The sequence below is a fragment of the Simochromis diagramma genome, unplaced genomic scaffold (genome assembly GCF_900408965.1).
Source record: "Simochromis diagramma unplaced genomic scaffold, fSimDia1.1 OVJJ01000583.1, whole genome shotgun sequence".
Taxonomy (NCBI): domain Eukaryota; kingdom Metazoa; phylum Chordata; class Actinopteri; order Cichliformes; family Cichlidae; genus Simochromis; species Simochromis diagramma.
Window position 1 is genome coordinate 1,322,681 of NW_024387285.1, and position 17,678 is coordinate 1,340,358.

A 17,678-nucleotide genomic window follows, 5' to 3' on the forward strand; every position below is an offset into this window, starting at 1 on the left:
TAGAGTCCATCTGACGGGAGCTTTTAGAGGCGTGTCAGATGAGAAACAGTGGTGTGGTTTATTGGTGTGAAGCAAATGGTGAGGACGCATGATCACCATTAAAATATCAAATTCTGTGCAGACTGGGGGAGCCAGGGATTGAACCACCAACCTTCCATCTCGGTTTCCTGGTAAATAAACGAGAAAAGAACATATACTGTGGGAATGAGAAGAAATGTGAAAAGCCCGATCACTTCCATTAAAGCCAGTCAGGGATGTCTGTGTGCTGTGAGTGCAGCAAGGATCAGCAGGAGAGTTAAATGGCAGAGAAAATGTTACCACTTCAGCCTGTGATCATCAAACAGAGTCTGCTGAGTCAGCGTTTATTAACCACAAGCGCCAACATTTTGTACAGAGACTTCCTCTTCTGACGACCACAGTGTTAATCACGTTTGTGGGAACATGTTCATATGATGACATTTTGTTTTCCTTTGATATTAGCACGCTGTTCTTTCTTTAGAACAGTAAACAGTAAGAGTCCCTGTAAGGTGCACAAATACATTATCGCTTAATTTTGGAGTTTGATCTCCCTGCATTGTTTTTTTTTTTTAGCGAGCATGCACCAGTGATAGCAGCGAGACTATCAGAGTTATGCGACAATGAGCTGCACACGGAGGCTTTGTACCTGTAATGAGGCACATCGTAAACTTTTATTACACCTAAAGTCGACGCTGAAAATGTCTGGAGCTGTGAAGTGAAGGTGCATGGATAGAGCCCAAATGTGAAACATAAAAAGGAGCCTTTACTGCTACAAGCAGAATCCCCAGAAGTAGCCACAAAATAGGAATCCAGCGCAGAGATCACCAGGCAGCTTAAACAGAAGTCCTGACAGACTAGCTGCAGTCGAATACTCCAAAATGACCTCGTGGGTCTTTTCCTTAATATTTTTATGAGGGAGAGCATCATGAGCTCATAAGGAATTTTATAAGGAAAAGAGATCCATGATGCACAGAGCTGATTAACCTCCTAAGACCCGAACTCTTCCACGACTTGCATTTTTAATTTCTCTTTGATATTTGGGCTGATTGGGTCCTGATGAATGTAAAAACAAAGAATTACCAGATTTTTTTTTTTAAACCTTATTTTTGTTTCTAAGAAAAATGAGAGCCACATATGAGGATATTGATTTAAAATTTCGATAGAACAGTAGCAGTATAACGTCCTCATAAGTGGATATCAGACCCTTGTAGAGCAAAATTGAGTATTTTGGTCTAAATAACGCAAAAGGTGATGTCCACATATGTGGACGCCAGGTCCTAGGAGGTTAATCATGTTATTCATTCTTCCTGTTGGAGAGAGGATCCAGTACTACGCCTTATTACTTCTTATCAAATGCAGTAAATTAATGAAAGTTTCTAAAAGCTGGCATTAGAATTAAGTGATTGTATAACTTAAATGTAATTGGATAATTCTAATCTTTATGTAAAGAGTGTTTGTGTGTATAAATCCACTTTCTTTATGTAAGAAGCAGATTTCATCAGCTGTACGCTGTGATTACATCTGTGGTTTTACCAGCCTTTCATTGAAGGCTCAGAACACAACGGCAAGTTATGGCCTGGAGTGAAAAATACTATTAACCAGCATTTACAGGTGTGCCACTTGTCAGCCACGTTAATCATTAGCTTTGGTTAATGGTGGTAAAGGTAAAGGACGCTCCTGTGAAGCCTCTGCTAAAGGGGGTCATAAGGGAAGCGCTGAAGCACTTTTGCCACACAGACACCTCCAGGTGACTTCAGTCAGGTAGAAAGCAGCGAGACACAGGTGGGAACAGAGCACAGGTGGGAACAGAGCACAGGTGGGAACAGAGCACAGGTGGGAACAGAGCACAGGTGGGAGACGGCTGCAGAGGATCAGGACGACAGACAGGGAGCGAAAGCACCCAAGAAAGAAACCCGGGGAAAAGCAATCAACAACATAAAATAGCAAATGGAAAACAGGAAGCCAGAGAGCGTGGCGAGGTTCATTAGCAAGCAGCAGTCATAAACAGCACTGATGCACACAAAGACACGGATATCTGCAGAAACAGTAAATGGCCTGTATTTGTATAACACTTTACTTAGTCCCTAAGGACCCCAAAGCGCTTTACACTACATCCAGTCATCCACCCATCCACACACACATCCACACACTGGTGATGGCAGCTACATTGTAGCTACAGCCACCCTGGGGCGCACTGACAGAGGCGAGGCTGCCGGACACTGGCAGCGGGTGAAGTGTCAAACAGTGTCAAAGCATGGTGGGGTGGATGGTTGATGAAGTGGACAACTACCCATAGAAGCCAAAGCTGTTTTGATTTTTGTCTCATTTGTCTTATTTTTGTGTTTTCAATGCTGTAAATTTGGACATTCTGGCCTCTAATATCATATAGACCAAGTGGCGTTTGAAAGAATAACTGTCATCTAAAATTAAAAAGGTTGAAACCGTTACTTCAGACCATTAAGGTGACATGCATGTCGTTACTGACCCAGAGTAAGAGGTGGCCAGGTCTTAATCCTGGCCCTGCTTTGTGCTTGAGTGTCCTCGAGGTTGCTGTTAGTGTGCCAGGAGGAAGCATTAGCTGCAGTGTAATCTAGTGGTTGAGTAAGATGTCTCGGTTCACAGCACTGTCGTGTCTTTCCACCGGACTGTCAGCTGCAGAGCTAATCACCTTAAAAGGAGCATTAGCCTGTGTGTGCACTCTGCCCTGCATCACTCGTACTCACACCGTGGTCTTAATGCCGACTGCGTTACGGAGAAGAGCTGCACGCCGACCAAAGTTTGATCATTTAAGAGACTGGTTTATATTTCTGCATAATGGCGCCACCATCATTCAAAAACATCAGCGGCAACATTTTAATAACTCCTGGCTTCTCGGATCGTTGTGTCCGACACCTTTACATGATTTATTTTTATGTTATTTTTCCAAAGTTGGAATGACATAGTTCCAACATGAGCACTGTACTGCCATTATTCCTGCTAATATTTCCGTTAGATTCCTGTTGATAAGCAGATTTAGGAATAATATGAGAGAAAATTCCAGAGGAAGCTTATATAAATGAAAGCCTTTCTGCATCACCAGCTGCCCCTTTAATTACAGCACCATGTGTTTGCGCAGTGGTTTTAGTTTTATGTAACATATCCTACATTGTATAATTCAGCATTAAACATTTGTTTAAAATATTAAATTTCACTATCTAAATTTTAAGAATCGCAGCAAAATTATGTTTCTTGTCTCTTTTCTGCGCTCTCTTATTTCATCATTTTAATTTGCACCTGTTGTATAATCCCATTCAAGCTTCATCTCTCTACAATGTGGAATAGAAGATGGATTTTCAGCATTGATCATTGCTTTTTATTTCTCCTTTTCAGCCAGGAACTTCAATATCCAGAAGTCTGAGGCAATGCTGCGAAAGGTAATAAACATGGACTTTCAGTTTTGTAGGCCTGGACTTTTAAAGGGCTTCCACGTGTAACACTCTTCTAGAAATGCATTGCACTGCTGAACCGCGAGCCAAAGTACGACCATAATGCGTTCCCATGTAGCGAACGACATTCATGCGCTTAGCTGCAGCACACAATGCTCATTAGTGTGGGAGTGGCTCCAGATTAGAGAGGAGCAGTGTGGTAATTTTACGCTGTGGATAAACTGAGTCATCACTGCCACCAAAGAGATAAGATGTAGATAAAAAGGATTAAAGAAGCATTTCCATTGATGGGATAAGATTTACAGTGACTAAATTTGCTGTTGTCCACTAGGGGCAGAATATGTGAAGCTGCGTTTGCGATTATTTGCTGTTTCTGTATTTGTCGTGTTTGTATCATTGTTGCCTTCTATGAAACACAGTTCATGCATGATTCAACCAGGGATTGAAGCGACTCCTAATCATTCACGTGTTGCTTCCATTGCTAGTTGTCATCTTCAACAAAAAATGCACACGTACTTTATGCAAAGTCTGAAGGGAGGATAGGAAATGAGAAAATAAATGTCAACCAACACTTTAGCCCCTGATGACATCAGACACCTCTGAGAAAATGTCCCGTATTTTCAAACCTGAATGCTGCAGGTAGGATCCGGTTCGCGTTCATGTTTTCGCTGAAGGCAGATTTCCTCTGTTGTTTGCCACCTTCACGTTTCACTCCAAGTTGGCATCTGAATACAATCCCAGGTTCTTATGCTGTATGCAGACCAGTGTCCTGCAGGTTTTAGATCTCACCCTGTGTCAATCACATGACTAGTTCATATACAGGCCTCTGGAGAACTTCAGGACTTGTTGAGGAGGTCGTTTAACCATTTAAATCAGCTGTGTTGGATCAAGGACACATCCAAACCTGCAGGACACCGGCCCTCGAGGCCTGGAGTTCCTCACCCCTGCTGTGTACATAAAAAAGAAAGTTCTCAGTGTTTCAGCTCTGTCATTGAGACAGATTATTAATGTGGGTAACACAGTTGTTTGTTTCAACTGCAGCCCTGCTGATATTTAATGGTGAGAACTACTAAATAACAAATGAAAAAAATTAATAATTTTTGAAGTGATGACCTCTAATCTTGAAAAAAGAAGTTACGAACAAACTCCAATAAGAAGTGAACGGGAAACCAGAGGCTAACAATCCCCAGTTACTATCTCAAATAAAAACAACAGGAAACTGCACAATGATGGCCTCATAAAATCAAACAAGAAGCACAACAGGAGGAGACACAACAACTGAGGGCATAGACACAGACTGAGTACACACATGGAGGGAAAGGTTCAGGCGAAGAGCTGAAATAAATCAGACACTCAGAGTGTGGAAAAGAACAAAAGAAGGAAGTAAAAAATGTAGCAAGTGACAGAGAATTGCACCAAATAAAACAGGAAGTTAACGAAAAGTGTGGCCAAGACCGTACTCACACAGAAAGACTCACAAGGAGGATGGAAAGTGAGCAAAACAAGAGTAAACATACAGGAATCAATAAGAGATGAGGACAACAGAAGCACAGATAGCACAACAATAACAACAGAAGCTAACATGCGTCCATCTTTTCTTCCAGCATTTGGAGTTCAGGAGACAGATGAAAGTAGACACAATAATCACTGAGTGGCGTCCACCAGAGGTAACCCCCTAAAAAGGTTTTATGTACATGTGATGTAGCTTCATTGTACTTTTAGAAAATGACACGGCTTCTTCGCTATTATTGTTTGATATCAACATGGGGGTTTTCTTGCAGGTAATTGAGAAATATCTGTCAGGAGGCATGTGCGGTTATGACCGCGAGGGCAGCCCCATCTGGTACGATGTCATCGGACCCGTAGATCCTAAGGGCCTCTTTCTGTCTGCCTCCAAGCAAGACTTCATCAAGTCCAAGATCAGAGACTGCGAGATGCTTCAGAAGGAGTGTAACCTCCAGTCGGAGAGAGTAAGAGCAGACGCAGCGTTCCTGTTCACACCTCAGATTAAAACACTCAAAGCTCAGCTGCAGCAAAACTGCATTCAGGTGGTGCAAAATCTGATTTTGTCTTTCACCAGTTAAAAAACAAGATCGTTAGGATTCAACTTTTAGTTCTTAACAGTGTTGCTCTTCACCCGGACCAGTCGTCCGCACCCACAGGCCCGTGGTGCTGCAGGCTGACAGGGACCAGCGGGTACCCTCGGAAGCTGGGAATCTTTATCAATAAACACTTGCTAGTTTGGGTCTAATCGCGCAAACCCACCTCATCTTCGATAGCACGGTATCGTTTCATCGTTTGCACGGCTTCAGAACAACCAGGAGTGTTTCAGAAACAGGATCTGTCCTGGTTGGGCTTTTATTTTGAAAATCAACCAGCCTGGATACTGTGCACGTTTGCCATATTCCTGGGATAACTCCCCACCTGGTGACCCTTTGGCCTCCAGCACTGCATCTTTAATTTATTTGAATAAGGATCAAAGTTAATGCAGCTGTTTTAAAGTTCAACAACTGTTTAAGATCACAGTTATTGAAAATTAGCTCAAAATCTTTAATCTTCATGAATTCGTTAATTTTATAAATACTAAATAATCGCGTCCTAATATTTACATTTTATTTTACTCTGCTTGTCTTGTTTGGATTTCACTGAACTTGAATGATTTAATGTTCTAACATTATTTAATCACACTGTGGCTGTTTGTAGCAACTTGACTGTTAACTCTGCAGTAAACATGCATCTCTGCCACTTTTTAAAAATGATTCAAAGCATGTTTTATAGGCTTTTACTGTCTTTGTGTCACCGTTTCCTTCCAGCTGGGGAAAAACGTGGAGTCGATCACAATGATCTACGATGTTGAAGGTCTGGGCCTGAAGCACTTATGGAAACCAGCTATAGAAACATATGGAGAGGTATAGACTTGTATGCACGCAGTGTAAAAGCAGAAAGAGCAGAAGATCTGTTGGTGCTGATGTTTCTCTGTTGCACCAGATCCTCCAGATGTTTGAAGACAACTATCCAGAAGGGCTGAAGAAACTGTTTGTTATCAAAGGTGATGTCATACTTTTTTAAAATGACAAATTTAGCTGAACGTCCGATTGACAGATTTCTGCTTTTTCTGTCGCAGCCCCTAAAATCTTTCCTGTGGCCTACAACCTCGTCAAGCACTTTCTGAGTGAGGCCACGCGACAAAAGATCTGCATCCTGGGAGGTGAGACAAAAACGCTGCATGTCACTACTTCCTGTTTACAGGGTGTCACCCGAAAGAGTGAAATTTAGTGTTACGGTTTCGCCGCTTTCACAGCCAACTGGCAGGAGGTGCTATTGAACCACATCGATGCTGAGGAGCTGCCGGCGATATACGGGGGTAAACTGACGGATCCTGACGGAGACCCTCGCTGTCGCAACAAGGTGAGTCAGGCTGCAGCATCCTGACTTGTTTTAGCTCGTTTTTGTTTGTTTTTGGATAAAAAATGGCTGAAAAGTTGGAGGCGACAAATATCCATCACAGATTTACAATCAGTGCTTTGGACTCGCTCATAAGACATTAATATATCTGCTGCATATAATCTCAACATCTCTAAAAGAGCAGCCTCGGTCGCTGTAGTAGTATGAAGATGTTTTCTTTGGTTGCCGGGTAAATTATCGACTGTTATTCTATTGTAGTTGTTTTGCCCACGTTCATAAAGACTGTATATAAAAGATGGATGTAGCCACCTTGAGATCACTCATTGGACGATCTGTCTTGAAGTCTTGGGTTTTGAAGGCAGACTTGTCAGTCACTATGCAGCCACACCCTAAACATTCTCTGCTTATAAAGCTGTTTTACTCTAACTGTGGCCATAATATAATATCCACATTAATTTGGATGACACAACACTTGAAACTAAGTTTATAAACTCCTCAGGACCTCATCACTGAGGTCACAAATCAGGTGAAAAGAAGCTTTACATAGCTTTGGTTCCTCGTTTCAAGGACTTGAAGTGCCTCACAAAGTGACCGAGAGAGTGGATCCATGTTTACAGAGATTTTTGTTAACGTGAATGTTCAAGATGTTCAGTAAACATGTTCGTATATTTTCCCTTTTTTCTCGAGTCTGTTTGCTCATGCAAAATGAAATGCGATTAATGTAGAATAAAAACGAACTATATTTAATCGTGATTAATCAAAATTAATCCACAGTAACGCTGTGATGAGTCTGATTAAAATTTTAATTGTTTGAGAGCACTAAAATATATATATATATATATATATATATATATATATATATATATATATATATATGTTATATATTAGTGTATACTCACCAATTAGTATGTAGGTTTTTAAAAAAAGCTAAAAGAAAACTACTCAAATTCTCTTTGAATTTAAGCATTTAACATTTTTTGTGTTTATTCTGCATTTACTTCATTATGTTGCATAAATATCTGTTACAAGCTTAAATATAAAGTTGAAAAGTGTAATTACAGTCAGGCTATTGATCAAGTAATGGCGATTAATCCCAATTAATAACAGAAACTTGTAAGATTAATGAGTTATTTTTTATTAAGCTTTCAAATTAACAAAGCAATGTGACAACTTTCATTTTCAAAACTGCTGTGATTGGATAGCGTCTGACTCCAACTACAGCCAATCAGCCCTCCCGTAGACGCAGAAATAGTCACCACTTTACCGTTTTAATGTCTATCGACTGAAACTTGTGAGTCCCGTCTTGTAGTTTCCCTTCACTGATCTGCATCGTGTGCTCCTACAGTTTTAGCAGCTTCCCCTGTGCTTTGATATCATGCTAATATGTTGGGGGTTTACATTTGCCTATGTTTTACATAACCTCCTGCTACAGCCAAACAAATTACCACCGGGCTACTAACACTGAATCATAAAATGTTCTGCTGGCTCTGTGTGTGAGGGATCCTGTTACACATGGATGAACCAGGTCACTGACGATGAACGGGCTATTCCAGACTGGCTGCCTGCTGCAGGATAAATCAATACAGCTACACACACACACAAAAAACTGTTCAGCAGATCTTTCTTGATACAATACAAATGGCCTGTGTGTTGCACTAAAATGAATGACCAATAATATGTTTGCAGACCTGCAAATAAAAATAATCAGCTAAACCTCCCCCCCTGCTGAGTAGATGTCAGATGTTCTGTGAAGTGAGTAGTGGCCTCACCCTGCAGAAAACAGCAGCTTTGGTAGTCCTGCAGCCGTAGACGCAGCTCCAGATGACACAACTGACCCGTGTTTGTCACTGTTTCTGTAGATAAAAAATTGGGCCGAGAACAGATGAGGAACAGAACGAGAGAAATTCATTTTGACTTCGTTGAAGGGAACAGACGCTCAGCCTCAAATGTTTTGCTTCTTTTTTTTAACCTTGTGTGTTTAACTAGTTGTCCTTTAGCTAGCTGTGTGTCATTGATTTTCTATTGTGTTATTTTGATTTTGGTCCACGTGTGAACTTGTGCTGCCCAGTGTAGTTGTGTTGCAGAACGAGTGTTTAACCAGAAAGGTTTAAGAGTTTGTGCTGATTTGTTTCTGGATATGACGCCTCGTTATTTTCAGGTACTGTTAAACAGTTAGTGGCTTTGAAACAGCTTTGATAACCATCATTTTTATATAGCTTTTAAAATAACAAGATTATTAAGTGCTTTACTAATAAAACTCTCTGGAACAACACGAGTGTAAAAGGAGATAAGAGAAAATCGATAAATGCAACTTTCTGTTTCCAACAGGAGCCGAGTGGTCGGGGACACAAATCTGAGGAATTTACTTCATTTTAAAAACCTACTTTAAACAAAATGAAACATACATAGCGCCTTATGCACCTCACAGGGTTTTTCCCCCGTCACTCTTCCTCCTTCTGTATGAACTGTGTAAATGAATCAGACTGATGTTCTTCTCACTTGCTGTTAGTTTTCTTTTCATTCTTTGCCTCTGCCTTTCTTTTCTGTACCTGTTCGTTTTTCTGTGGCAGTCATAAAATAAAATCACTTAAAGGTTCATTCATATCTGCAAGATTTTTAGAGAAGTGGTTACACAATAGTTTGACTTCCTCCACAATAAAGCTGACATCCAAAAGCAGCTGAAAACTTTACGGGACACTTTGTGAAACCGTGACAGGTTTTCTCAACCTCGACCTGCAGTTGGGAGCTCTGTCTGTCTGTTCCTGCTGTTAACCTGCTCGTCACCTGCTGGACCGATGGACATTAATTCAACAATACAGGCAGCTCAGGTCTCACCAGGAAGTCACTGCCCTCTGCTGGTTGCATCCTGTATTGCACTGTTATGGGAAATCGCTGAACATCATTGGTTTGACTTTATGTGAATAAAAAGAAAAACCGAAAAGAGAGAACACTTTGCTCCTTTATAACATTTTTACCAGTTTTGCGCACAACTAGACATTTTACAGGCTTTCATAGCTGTATAATGGCACAGTAAGTGAAGCCTTTTCTTCTTTCCTTCACTTTTCTGCTCTCAAACCTCTCACTCATTGTCTGTGTGAGTATTTGACGCCTGTTTTTTTTTACTCTCTGCTGCAGATAAACCATGTTGGACCAGTTCCTCCCTCCTACTACGTGCGGGACCATGTGAAGGTGGATTACGAGCAGTCTGTGACCATCAGCCGAGTTTCTTCAGAGCAAGTGGACTTTGAGATCTTGTTCCCCGGCTGCGTTCTCAGGTCAGTGATAAAAAGTCATACAGAGTCTATGATTAAAGGTCCTGTCAAAAGGAGACAGTCATGTAGAAAGAATAGTGTCTGTAAATTTCTCAGAGTGGAGTCGATGAGCCGTAGCTAAGAGGTCTTAAAAAGAATCATTACAGAGACAGCGTGACTCAAAGCCGCAGAGCTCTGATATGATTATGGCTCATCACGCCAGCTTGTTGTGAAGTCACTCACTTCATTCATTGTGCGATTAAAGGTTGACGCATGCCATCCATTTTTGGAGCGTGGAGAAATAGATCAATCCATATCTTTAAAACGATCTTATTCCGTTCACTTATATCACAAGAAATCAAACGACAAACCAAAAGGGTCTCTGTTCAAGCTACAGCTGGAAAAAAAGGAAGATTAAATCAGCTACATCTTTAAACTTTAAGCACAGAATCGTGACAAAAGAAGAAACAGAACAAAGTTAGGTTTGCTATTTTGAACATGTGACAGTCATGCTGACAACGTAAAATCAAGCGAGTAGGGTCCCAGTCAACCTGAGCTGCCACTTATTGCTCGGGCAGAATGTGCCTCGTCGTAGTTCGTCCTCTCCCAGCTGTAGTGAGACCATAGTGACATCATTCACTGGTTTCTAAAGTCCCATTGTGTAGCCTCGAGACAAGCGTTTCTGCCATCACCATCTTGGTTGTGAGAAACCACGGCTAACGTCCGTACCACTGTAGAGCACAGTCTAGCTTTCAAAATAAAGGCTTTGCTAATTCAAAGCATTTTTACATCCTGTTAGGTGGCAGTTTGCCAGTGACGGTGGAGACATCGGATTTGGGGTCTTTCAAAAGGCCAAAAAGGGTGAATGGAAGAAGGCGGCTGAGATGGAGGAAATCGTGCCCAGTCAGCGATACAACGCCCACTTAGTACCCGAGGACGGCTCACTGACCTGTGAGCGTCCCGGAGTCTGTGAGTGGCTTTGTGTTCGAGTGCTTCTGTGATGTTAAACCCAACTGTCTAAATACTCCATTCTGTCCTCCACAGATGTGCTGAGATTCGACAACACCTACAGCATCTTCCAGGCCAAACGCATCAGCTACAGTGTTGAGGTCCTGCTTCCTGATCATTTACAGCCCGCGCAGAACAACGGGAAGTCTGGCGACCACGTGGAAGTGGAGCGCGACAGTCAGTTATAACAAAGATGACGTCATCAGATCAGCGATGTTTAGCCGCTCAGAAAGCACAGCCTGACATACTTGATTTGAACATGTCGTGTGGATTAATAGTGTTATATCTCAGCGCTGGGTGACTCGTATTCATGTGGCATCTATTTAGAAACTCCACCCACTCTCCTCTCAGACGTCACGGATCCCAGATTTTCAGCCCATTTTATCTTTCCTCAGCACTGGTGTTTCAAACAGGCGCCAAATAAATGAGCTGGTTATACCACAGCGTGATACGGTGTAAACAAACAGCTGAAACCAGTAATGTTCAATTAGTATCAAACTTTGTCCATGTGCAAGGAAGTATTTTCTATAGACATTTTCTGAGTAGATGCAGTAAAATTAAAGTAAAACTCTAAATATTTGAATTTATTGCAAAATGCACTATTTTTTTGTGCTATTTGTCCTTTTTTTGATTCATCATTTATCAGCTGTGCCTCTAGTGATCACGCTTTCCCTGAACATACACTGTCATGTCAAAAAGAACATTTCACAGGACTCTGCAGTGAAAACTAAGAATCGCGTCATTCAGTAGCTCATAGAACCACCTTCAGCACCGGCATTACTTCAGCTCGTTGACATTTGCAGGTATTGGTTTATGCACAGCTCTCCTGAGGCCCCGTAACAGCATCTCAGTCAGGTTGAGGTCTGGATATTGACCGGACCATTGCAGCACCACGAGTCTTTTCTTTTTCAGCATTCTGTTGGAGATTTGCTGCTGCGCTTGAGATCATTGCTTTCTTTTTCACATGACTGTGTTAACAATCAACTTGCATTCACAAAAAAAACAAACAAACGCTTTCATCTGAATATGTTTTTCAAAGAATTGCATTAATGTAATTTATTATATAATTTAATATTTAAGTTTTAAGTCCAAGACTAAAAATATGAAGGCAGAAATGAATATAATAAGTCCTCTTGTTTGGTAAAATATACAGTATATATTATTCCTGCTATTCCAGTGAGTGAATCGTGTTAGTCTGACTCAAAGCTGTACTAACACAGCTGTGCAGAAATAAAAATGGAATAATTGTAATATTTGTTTTGTTTGATTTGAAGCTTTCATGGTACGTTCCAACATTGTTGCTTCACAGATTTAAAGACCAAAACTGTACTGATGCAAAACAAATGTAAAAACCAAACTGGACAGAGTTTAGATACAGGCAGTGTTGTAATAACTCAGAATGTGACACTATGGTAAATTGTAAATGGACTCGTTCTTATCTACTTATCTTATCTCGTTCTTTTCTTCTCTTCTGAACACTCATAGCGCTTTACAAAACTTGTGCATTCACCCATTCGCACAAGCACATTGTTCAAAGTGCTTTCTAAGTAACATTCACACACTTTCATACTCCGATGGATGCATCGGAGAGCAATTTGGGGTTAATATCTTGTCCAAGGATATTTGGCACGCAGACTAGGGGAATCGAACCACCAACCTTCCGATCAGTAGATGACCTGCTCTACCACCTGAGCTACAGCCTCAGCTTCTTTCTTTAAGTCTCCACAAATTAAGAAAAATAAACTACTTTTTAATTAATTAATTTATTTTTTTACTAAAAATGTAACATAAAATAAGGAAGGCATCCAAAAAGGAAGTGAATGTAGATGTCAGTCATTCAGTTCTGGGCTCATGTTTTTTTCCTGTCACCTGTGGATTACCTTTAAAACAACCAGAAAAAAGCATCAACATAAAGTATCTGTGAAACACCTGGAAATTAGAATCAAACGCCACAGCAGTATTACTCACCTGATGATTCACGCTGTGGTCGTTCGAACGTGTAGTAAACTCTGTGCTGTGACGTCTGGGGAATAGTCAGTTATTTTCTCGACATTATTTATTTCTTCCAAATTATAAAAAACAGTCATTCAGACTTAAATGAGCAGCTCTCCCTGACTGTATGTTCATCAACGACCAGCTGAGCAGGATTACAGTATTAATGCATCATAAAGATGAGCTACAAATCAGACAAAAACAGAATCGACCTGCATGTATACAGCGCTTTTGTAGTCTTACTGCCCATTCATGCAGCACTTTATGCAATACACCTTTAAGTACTTATCCAGCACACAACCATTTAAAATCACCAGTGCACTTAACAGTCTCTGAGTACCCAGAATAATAGAGCCTGCACAATCCACGCAAAACATCCCAAGCACCGCTTCCCCAGAACACCCACAGTACCCGGGGCCTTGTGGTTTGTGCTCTTTAGTTTAAACTGGTTTTTTTCTGTTAATTTTTATAGCTAAACCAGTTACCGTGATGAAGACTGAAGGTGTGTGTTTGCAAAGACGGAAAGATTAAACCTGGAGAGCAGGTGTGCAACCGAGTGTGGCGCTCAGGTAAGGCAGGAATCACTGACCGGAGCTGCCGTGCTGAGCGGGAACAGCGAGCTCTGTGACCAAAGACACGAGGCTGATTCATAAATATTTTATGTACAAAATAATGTTACAAGTATATTCAACATATGTCACATTAGAATAATGATAAGTACTTTACATACAGTCTTCATATTTCACAGTACATACATGGGGGAAAGGAAATCACAATTCTAGCTGACTGTTTACAATAAATACATGCTCTGGATGTAGGCATTGGTTTCATTTCTTACAAACTTACAGTGAAACAGAGTGCAAGAGTTCGGGTGTAACTACAGATGTGGCTCACTTCTATAGTTGCTTTCGTGCAGCCAGTTTGGAAAAGTAAAAAGTGGGATGTCTGCAAAGGCCACATCTGTCAAATACAACTCGAAACATGAGAGAAAGCTGAATGAGGCTCGCTGAACACGGAGGTCCTTGGCACATAAACAGACTAGAGGGTGGAAAAACCGCCACTTACAGTCAGTCCGTTCAAACCGGCCTGTTTGCTCTGCCTGTATTTTCCTTCAAAGTTTTACGTTAATGCAAAATGCCACCTCGTGTTGGGAAACACGAGAGCGGTCAAATATGTGACGGTGCACGCGCGGCGAGGCTGCGGCGGCTGATTGCATCTGTCCTAGTTTGTAAAAACTGTTAAAGTAAACGAAATGGAATGATCATGTTTGGTCCTATATTCGTGTTCACGCTACGTAACACTTAAAAGGGTTTTTCAGCTGTTGTTTCCATTCACAGCATTTTGTCACCATCACAAATTAGCATTAAATCAAAACCTCAAACACCCAACGGCCCAGCAGTCAGTCAGAGTTTTTGCTTCTGAATAACATCTTTACTTTTTTTAATTTACAAGTCAGTGTTGTCATATTTCAAGTCTCTTAAAGCAGGCTAGCTTCGTTAGCTAACTCATCTGCTTATTTTAAGGCAACGCAATCCATAAAAACTTGCTACAAAATCAAACCACAGCCCGTATTAGTGCCCCTGCAGGTTCTATAGATCAGTCTGAAGCTAACATCAAAGGGAAAAACACGTCTGAGGCATTTCCTGTTTAATTACCTGCAAATCATCAGGATCTGACGCTGTATCACAATATTTCACACTGTTAAATTTGGCTGCAAATGTGTGACGCTCACTCTGTGGATAATGCATAGCCTGACTACTGTGTGATGACTAGTCCTTTCTTAAGTTGTGTTAATTAACATATGTGCGTTACAGTTACAACTCCGTCTACGACTAAACTGTGTATCAGTCTTAAATGTTTCGGCTTTCTGCAACAAATCAAATAAAGCATTTGTTCACTGTAGTGTGTTTTCATGACATTAGGTTTTGGATCCAGAGGTTGTTCCAGAGTCACACACGGTGTCTGTAAAGAGTTTAAAGGCCTCAAAGGCTCAAACATTATAGAAGAATATGGGCTCGTGTAATCTCAGTGATACTCACAGTCAACAGACAGTCAATTCACCAGCAAGGACTACACCCTGAAACACATTTAGACAAAGTTTATGGAGGGTGAGCAAAGACTTAGGCCTACAGTGGCGTCGGCCTCACTGAGGGTCAGCAGGGGCCCCTGGAGTCATGAAAAAACAGAGGGAGGTCGTTTATAGACGCATGAGTGAAAGGGGAGTGTTTGAGCTGTCGCCCTGCTGCTAAACTTCAGAGGTTACTGATCAGGTCTAGTTTTAAAATGTGTCGCGCGGTCAAGTATCTCGGTGGTTTTTGAAAGTCAGAATGATTTTATCCAGATTAACTCACTAAAATATTAAATTATGAAATGACACCACAAAAAAAAAAGCAGAGTTAACTGGATAGATGCTATGCTGAGCTTCCCTTCACCTGAAACGATCACAGCTGCCGTTCCTGAGAACGTTTTCAGAAGTTTCTTCCTGTTTAGAGTTTTGTTTTGTCTCTGTCGTTGCTGAGAGCTTTCTCGTAGGGTTGGTTGGATCGGTGATTCTCTCTAAAGTCATCGTCTGATATAAAATCCATTGACAGGACTGGTATCGCAAACTGGAAAAGTCTTTTTTTTACATTTTGAGAGACGATCTCTTCCTCAAAATTTGCCCTTTTTAACAAATCCATTTTTCTTATTCCAACTATGATAAACTCGTACGTCATCAGTCAGAAGGGTCTCCGTTAGTTAAGGATGAAGGTGAAACGCTGCTCACAGACAAAGCCGCGCTTCTAAACCTCGCTTTCAGTAAAGCCCGTTTCGGCTCATCTGCCTTCCTCCGCGGGGCGAGTTTCCGATTTCAGCTTGACAAACTCTTTGGCCACCTCGTCAGCAGGACGCTGGGACAGGATACGCATCACCGTCATGCCCGTCTCGTCGGTGTGAACGCGTGGCCCGAGAGGACACCAGCACACGCAGCTCTTGCGGTCGGCCACGTCGCGCAGCTGAACGACGGCCACGCCGACCACCCGGTCCGCCCGTCCAAAGCAGTAATCCTTCACCGTCACCTGCAGCTCGTAGCAGTCCGGGGATTCTTTACCCAGGACGCTGCGAGCAGAGGAAACAATTAACCATCTGCGGTATCTCAACCCACTCAACAATCTTACTTGCTGGCGCTTCAGATTTCCAACTCACAACTGGAAAGTCTCGTTGAATTTAGCCGTCCAGCTGTTGTTCTTGGATTTTGTGGTGAACTTGCGCTTCTTGTCAGCCAGGAATGGACCGACCATGGAGACGTCGACGAAAGGCCGAAACATCCCAGACGTCTGCCACTTCATGTCGTTCACCGCGATGACTGGAGGGGAGATGAGAGAGAGGGTGAGCAGATAAAGGACAAGAGAGACAAACACAAAGCAGTGGGGGTGATGCTACTGCATGCACGCATGTAGATCTACAAACACAAGAGTGAAAAAATGATAAGAAACTATTGAAGATATAAGAAAGCATTTCGAGTTCACCCCAAGTTTACTTGATTTGGTCAAAATTTGCTCCTCGCTATAAGTTTAAATTCAAATGTTTGAACAGATCTGCTCCGTGTGGAGACGAGGTCTGTTGTTGTGATTTAAACACATCTGTATGCGTGCGTCTCACCTTTGACGTTGACCTTGCGCTCTTTGCCGAGCAGCATGTCGATCTGCAGCAAGGCCTCTCCGATCGGCTTATCTACCCCCGAACCTGCACGACACAGCCGGAGCGGTATCACACACTAACGCGATTAAACACATCTTTAAACTTCACTCACTGTGTAATTCACTTCTTATGGCGGCTTCAGTGACCCATTTTCATTTCTTTATTTCTGCTTTGGGCAAGCTTGTTAATTTAATCTCCACACAAGCTGATAATGGAGAGTTGGGTGGCAGAAATGTTACACCACCAACAACAGCGAATCGCCAAAGTCCAGTCAAATACAGGGAGGAGGAGAGGAGGCATGCGCTTTGTTTCAAGGGTGCAAAAGGACCTTTCATTAAAGCTCATCGCTGTGATAGCAACATTTCCAAAATTCTCCAAACTTTTCTCATTATTTTCCTCTTTAATATTAACTGTGAGCTGCGAGGGGCTCCAGCTCTACACGAGTGTGAAGGTGTTGGTTCTGTTTCTGTGTTGATTCATGCTGAGGAGCACTCCACCTCCTGGCGTCTATTTTACTCGGAGTTTAGCGAGTTCTTCTTGTATCAAAGACTTACCCCTATCAGGTCTGATCTTCTCATTGGCGGTGATTCTGATGCCCATCCCATCATGCACTGAGAGGACAGGGAGGAGGAGAAAAGTTTAAGGTTTGAACCACAGAGAAGACAAAAATCATCCACACTGTGCGTGCAGCGAGTGAACTTTGTGTGTGTGCGATCACCTTGGGAGTGCTGTGTGGTGACAAAGGTCTTGATGAGAGCATCGGTGCTCTGGGAGTAGAGGGAGAGGGCGTAACGCAGCGATGCCAGTTCAGGACTTTTCTCGACGAACGCCTTCTTCAGCCCATTTCCTCCCGCGTGGAAATATTGCTGAAAGGAAAGGAAGCGGCAAGGTGGAAGTGAGG

The 17,678-nt window shown here is 41.9% G+C and overlaps 2 protein-coding genes across 2 annotated transcripts in view; one reads left to right on the forward strand and one right to left on the reverse strand.

Moving 5' to 3' along the window:
• Positions 1–12,545, forward strand: part of LOC120716104 (SEC14-like protein 2) — a 19,744-nt gene extending 7,199 nt beyond the window's left edge. The window contains exons 3-12 of the mRNA XM_040003483.1: positions 3,388–3,431; positions 5,048–5,110; positions 5,225–5,413; positions 6,257–6,352; positions 6,432–6,492; positions 6,568–6,651; positions 6,745–6,851; positions 9,984–10,123; positions 10,899–11,068; positions 11,144–12,545. Coding sequence (XP_039859417.1) covers positions 3,388–3,431; positions 5,048–5,110; positions 5,225–5,413; positions 6,257–6,352; positions 6,432–6,492; positions 6,568–6,651; positions 6,745–6,851; positions 9,984–10,123; positions 10,899–11,068; positions 11,144–11,295 — 1,106 coding nt within the window. The 3' untranslated portion in view covers positions 11,296–12,545. The remainder of the gene's footprint in view (positions 1–3,387; positions 3,432–5,047; positions 5,111–5,224; positions 5,414–6,256; positions 6,353–6,431; positions 6,493–6,567; positions 6,652–6,744; positions 6,852–9,983; positions 10,124–10,898; positions 11,069–11,143) is intronic.
• Positions 12,546–12,869: 324 nt separating this feature from the next.
• LOC120716116 (protein unc-13 homolog B) overlaps positions 12,870–17,678 on the reverse strand; it is a 32,345-nt gene continuing 27,536 nt past the window's right edge. The window contains exons 11-16 of the mRNA XM_040003494.1: positions 17,496–17,643; positions 17,332–17,388; positions 16,739–16,822; positions 16,283–16,442; positions 12,997–16,195; positions 12,870–12,950 (exon numbers count right to left, since the gene is read on the reverse strand). Coding sequence (XP_039859428.1) covers positions 15,913–16,195; positions 16,283–16,442; positions 16,739–16,822; positions 17,332–17,388; positions 17,496–17,643 — 732 coding nt within the window. The 3' untranslated portion in view covers positions 12,870–12,950; positions 12,997–15,912. The remainder of the gene's footprint in view (positions 12,951–12,996; positions 16,196–16,282; positions 16,443–16,738; positions 16,823–17,331; positions 17,389–17,495; positions 17,644–17,678) is intronic.